This window comes from Rhincodon typus, unplaced genomic scaffold (assembly GCF_021869965.1).
Source record: "Rhincodon typus isolate 14 unplaced genomic scaffold, sRhiTyp1.1 hic_rhity00001880, whole genome shotgun sequence".
Classification (NCBI taxonomy): domain Eukaryota; kingdom Metazoa; phylum Chordata; class Chondrichthyes; order Orectolobiformes; family Rhincodontidae; genus Rhincodon; species Rhincodon typus.
This window is the reverse complement of record NW_025967518.1, coordinates 19,136-24,921: the sequence shown is the minus strand read 5'-3', so window position 1 is coordinate 24,921 and position 5,786 is coordinate 19,136. Positions and strand designations below refer to the sequence as shown.

Genomic DNA, 5,786 nt, shown 5'->3' with positions numbered 1-5,786 from the left:
TCTGTACCATCATTCTTCATACCAAAATGGATAATCTAACACTTATCCACACTAACTTAAATCAGCCTGGTTCTTGTCCACTCACTCAGCTTATCTAAATCCCTTGAAGCTATTGTGCATCATCCTCACAAGTCACATTTCCATCAATTTTGGCATTATTTGAAAATTTTGGAATGCTATAATTAGCTTCCACTAACAAATCATTGACACAAATAGCTGGGGTCTAATCCTCGCAGTGCTCCCTGGTCACAGCCTGACAACCTGAGGGTGGCACATTTATTCCTACTCTCTGCTTTCTGCATGTTAACGACTCCTTAATCCCTGCCAGGATATTACCCCCAATTCCAAGTACTTTATTTTTGTTTATTTAGCTCCTATGCAGGACTTTATTCAAATATACTACATCCACTTGTCCCTCCTTATTACTAAGTTATTAATTTTCTTAAACAAACTCTTATCAGTTTTGTTAAACACAATTTCTCCAAAATTGATGCTGACTCTGCCCAGTAAGACAATTATTTTCTAAATAATCAGTTATCCTTGACATTAATTTCTAGTATTTTCTCTACTACTGTCATCAGGCTAACAGATTTGCAGTTCCCTGTTCTCTCTCTCAGTCCTTTCTTGAACAGTAGGGTTACATTTGAAACATTCCAATTTGTAGACAACGTTGCAATAATTAATAGAATTTTGAAAGATGAAAGTCATCTTACTCACTTCAATAAAGCTCGTGATCACCCTTTTTGATTATTTAGACTAAAGTTTCGGGTGTGGACAATAGAAAGAGTGTTAACGAAGATAGCATGCTCATTTTGTGCTGTGTTAAGCTGTGTAAGACCTTACCGAAGTAGGTGATCCCTTTCCCTGTCTAAATGAGACAGTCCCATTCTTTCCTCACGAAAATGATTGTTTTCTTCCTCTGCTTCAAGGTCAATGACATAGGTGGAGCGCGATGATCCTGTTAAAAGTGAAGTTAACATTTTCAGCTAACCAGTCCCAAAGTAAAATCCAGACTAACTCTGTTGCAGTGGTACAGTTTTAATATGAATTCCAGTCAAAGCATGTTCTCATCAAAATAAACCATTTGAATTGTCAAAGAAAGATATTCAATGTAAGATGCTTCTATTTCCTGACAGTTAATGTGCATTGCAATTGATAACTGCATAAAATTCATAAGGAAAAAAAACACATATGCCTTATGAAAAGGTATCAATTTTTAGATGTTTAAGGGGCTACTTCATTCATAAGCTTTCAAAGAGAAAATTTCAATCTCCACATCTAGTTTTTTGCTGCATCAAATGCTTACATGGCACCGTAAATGAAAAATATGTTCAAGGAATTTTCAACTGGATGTGTTTACTTCTACTGTTAATTGTGGCATTCCACAATTATATTAGGTCACTGTGAAACAGGCATGTCACAACTTTTCTGGGTTTTGAGAACTTGAGGGTCAATTTTAGCACAATTCATCACAAGTTACTTTGAAACTGGAAGTAAGGACAGCTAGCCCAAACTGTTAACATTAATGTACACGACTAGCTATTGGGAGCTGTAATTCAACTAGCCTGAGCTGGACAATGTCAAGCTTTCAGGACTGCAGATGAAACACTTCAGTCTTAGTAACAGACAATTTTGTATGAAGCTGAAGCAGCCAAAGTAAGACCAACTTAAGTAACTTACACCTCGAATATATAACTGTTCTGGGAATTAAAGACTATGACCATTACATTTGGTGATAACACCGCATTGAGAATGTTCCGTGATGTGCACCAGGAATGAAGATCATTGTCTTGCTCTCATCGGTGTTCCAAGAGATAATAACGATAACATTTATGAAAATAATTTTAGAAATCAATCATGGTTGTTAACGGAAACACTAGTTGACCGTTTGTTTGGGTACTTAGCAGTATCTCACCTTTTAAGCCAGGAAGATGCCTGTGTGGTCTGTTGGACTCAGTACCACAAGGCAGGTCATGCTTGTTCTGGTTGTCTTTTTGTCTTGCAACAGCCACTGCGATCCCAACTGGAGGCTGCCGTACCTCACTGTCACCCTGAGATGACTCACTTTCCCTCCCTTTGGCACAGTCTGGACGCTCCAAGTCGAGGTTTGACTTCCCACTTTGGAATTTGATCTCCTGATGGACGCAGCTGGCCCGGATGTTTCCCAGGCCTCCGAAAGGGGTCTTCTGCCCAACGATCAATGCCTGTGCGCCTGGAGGAAATGAGCTGCTGTACTTTAGCAGACTCTTCATGGCTGAGACTTCATCAGTTTGACCTAAAATGTCTTGATTGAGCACAGATCCTTGTGACAACATTGCCGCCTGCTGTAAACTTGAACTGAAAGGGTCGAGATAGGAACTTTTCCTGTCTTCCCCCATAGGAATCTGAGGACTCTGCCATGATGGTATGTGAGATCCATTGTAGCTCATACAACTGAGCTCCGGTGGTCTTCTCTTCATCTCTGAACCACTTCCTACGTGCTCCACCTCGGGAAGCTTATGGTGCTGGTGCCGTATCCTGGCCACTTTCTGCCCCTGTGAGTCTTTTGAAGCTTTTTCATGTGTATCGCTGCCATGCTCCCGGTCCAGTGTGTAACTGGAGTGGGTAAGTTTGGCACAGCATGTCTCCAGCTCCTTCGAACAGAAACAATCCTGAGACTGTGGCATAACGTAAGTGCTACCTTTCCCTGAGGGGCCCTTGGCTGCCTGAGGTGTGAAGGGCATCACCATCTGCGCACCAGTGCTACTAACACACTGTTGTTTGGATTTTATGGCTGAATTGTGGGGCCAGTCCATTCCTTTACTATCTAGCTTCAGGGATGTGTGCGAATTAGGAACGGTCCCAATGTCAGACCTCTCTGTGCTTTTGTCATGTGTCTTCTCCTTCCCCATATTTCGGTTGACCTTGCAGTTTTCTGCAGTGACTTGAAACGGTTGGCTTTTGTCACCGAAGTGTCCCACTGAAGGCACGTACGTAGGCCCAGTGACCTTGAGCTCCCTGCTGGCCTTATCTTGAGTAGGGTAAAAAAGGTCTAAGTTGGAATGAACCTGCAAACAGGGGAATGTTCCAGAGGCTGTGCTAGATGATGAAGGAATGTTGGACAGGGAAGAAGGAACAGAGTATGCAACAGAATGGTGTGGAGTTTGCCAACTATCTGAGCACTCGACGTGCACTGGACCAGACGGGCCGTTTTCTCGGAAATCCCTCTCAAACCTTAAGCTCTCTTTGGTACACCTGCCTGGGGTATGGATGTCCATTTGCCTCGGTAAAATCCCACCAATATTAGTGCAGCTTGCTAATAAAGTCTTATTGGAATCTCCATTCATAACTTTGGAGTTTGTTAAACAGCTATTGAAGTGTTTATTTCTGTTCTCACACATGCTATTATGCATATTTGTTACGTCTTCTTTGCATCTGACATCTGGCATCAGAGGCAGCACAATTTTATGCCTGTCTTTTCCATCGTCTTCTGAATGTCTCTCCTTGTGTGTCCTTTGACTGCTCAATGAATTGGCTTCATTTTTATTCATCCTTTCTTTATTAGGTTCCTTTGAGGTTAGGAGTCTGTCAGTTTCCTTGATCGTTTTATGGGAGTGGCTCATCTCTCTGTCTCGGCTGCAGGAACCAATGGGATGGCTGGGTGCGGCTCGGGAAATCGAAGGAAAACTATGATTGGTTGAGAGCAGGGTCGGCTGTCCAGGTAAATTCCTCAGATAGAAACCATCTGCAAATTGAGGAAGACCTCATAAGATCAGGGCAATACAACATATCGTCCTAAAGAATTTTATACACAAAGAACCTGTAGTGCTGTTTTATTTACATTGCTTAGATTGAAATACATGAAAATTTAAATTTCTCAAATGCAAATAACTTGCAAATAACAATTGATTCTCAACTACTGTGTTCTGTTCGTGATAATTGTACAGTTTAGGAAGAACACAGAACAGTACAGCACAGGAACAGGCCCTTCGGCCCGCTATATCTGTGCCAACCATGATGCCATTCTAAATTAATCCCATTTGCCTGCACATGGTCCGAATCCATCTATTCTCTGCCTGTTCATGTGTCTGTCCAAAAAGTGATATCATATTTGCTTCTGCCACCTCCCCTGGCAGTGTGTTCCCGGCACCTACCACCCACTGTATAAAAAAAACTTGCCTCACATATCTCCTTTAAACTTTACCCCTCTCACTTCAAAACAATGCTTCCTAGTATTTGACATTTTTACCCTCTGACTATCCACCCTATCCATGCCTCTCATAATTTTATATACTTGTATCAGGATATCCCTCAGCCTCCGATGCTCTACCAAAAACAATCCAAATTTCTCCAACCTCTCCTTATAGCTAACACACTCCAATCCAAGCAACATTGTGGTAAACTTCTTCTGCACCCTCTCCACATTCTTCCTATCATGTAGCAACCAGAACTGAACAGGTTTTACCCTGCTCTGCATTATTTTCAGTCTAAGTGATAATGAAGGTGCATAGGCATCCCTGAGCTAGGAAGAAGAAATGATTCAAACTCAATATTCAATTATGATTTGGTGTTTCTACATAAGAAGAGAATACAACTTCTGGTGTGAAGAAAATCAGGCATTCAGGTATGGCTGCAATGCCTAGCATCCCTCTAAAGCAAAGTGCTTACTAACCTGCCATCATCCAGAGATGCATGTCAAGAATGGTTATTTGGCTAGGTTGCTGTGGGCTGACAATTCCAGGAGGGGACTTTTGAATGAATCACCGCTCAGAGTGGTAACTGACGGAGGGAAAAGTCCAGCGTGTTTCAGAGGCACTCAGCATTGAATTGTAATGCATACCAATGGCATTTAGTACTGATTAAGTTAATAGAGATGTTCTCTTAATGGAGAGTTCAAAATACCTCACCAAGACAATAACAACAACCAGGATAGCATTTAGCTTAAAGCCTTGCACAAATGTTCACCAGCTTGATTTCAGCTTGCACACCATATGTGGTACATCATTAATCTACATATGATGATTAAACTCTAATTTCAATGTTTACTACATATTTTCTTTCCAATACCTCTTGGATTTCACTTGAAATAAATAGTAAAATGCAAGGTCGCAAATAGAAGCCTATGAAATAGTACTATTTAGTAAACATATGCAGCAATAATATTTATGCCAAATATTTCTGATTAAAACAAAGTACTGCACTGCAGACTAAAATTAGGCTCATGACTGGTTAACAGTGACAGACACTATATTCCACTACCCAAATAATTCATCATAATTGCAATAGATAAAAGAGTTGATTTCTGTAAAATTGAAATAAAGTATAATTAAAGCTTGATGATATTATTGACATTACTATTTTATAAAGTAAATCTAAAATATATATACTTGTCCAGACACTTTACTAACCTTTTTGCGTATCATAGAACCTGTGCTGGCCGTAAAGTACATTGTTGCTGTTACTGTGGTGATCCAGGTGGCTCATAGGGAGGAAAGTGGAGGCCAAACTGCTTGAAAACCTGGAATATCCTGGGACTGAAGAAAATATAAGGTTAGAGTTGAATAGCACAGTTTCTTAAGAGTGCGCAAGCGTATTTCCTTTTAGACTATACTTCAGTTATCATAGTCCAAGCAATAAAGTGGTTTTCAAACAAATGTCTTGTAATTGCAAACAGACCATGAAAAAGAAACCACTGAGGTTTCAGGGCTTCTGTGTATGATGAAAAAGAATAACAAAAGATAGAATCTCCACATTCCCTGTACTTTATTTATGACTGATAAAACTGATTCAACTACTGTACTTTCACA

At 40.4% G+C, this 5,786-nt stretch overlaps 1 protein-coding gene across 1 annotated transcript; it reads right to left on the bottom strand.

Moving 5' to 3' along the window:
* Positions 1 to 843: 843 nt before the first annotated feature.
* On the bottom strand, positions 844 to 5,509 carry LOC125481367 (BAH and coiled-coil domain-containing protein 1-like; the record flags this gene model as incomplete). The annotated part of the gene is made up of 3 exons (XM_048592827.1): positions 5,388 to 5,509; positions 1,916 to 3,724; positions 844 to 958 (listed from the first exon to the last, which is right to left on the bottom strand). Coding segments are annotated over exons 1-3 (2,000 nt in total), but the record flags the coding sequence as incomplete, so codon positions are not given.
* Between the last annotated feature and the right edge of the window lie 277 nt (positions 5,510 to 5,786).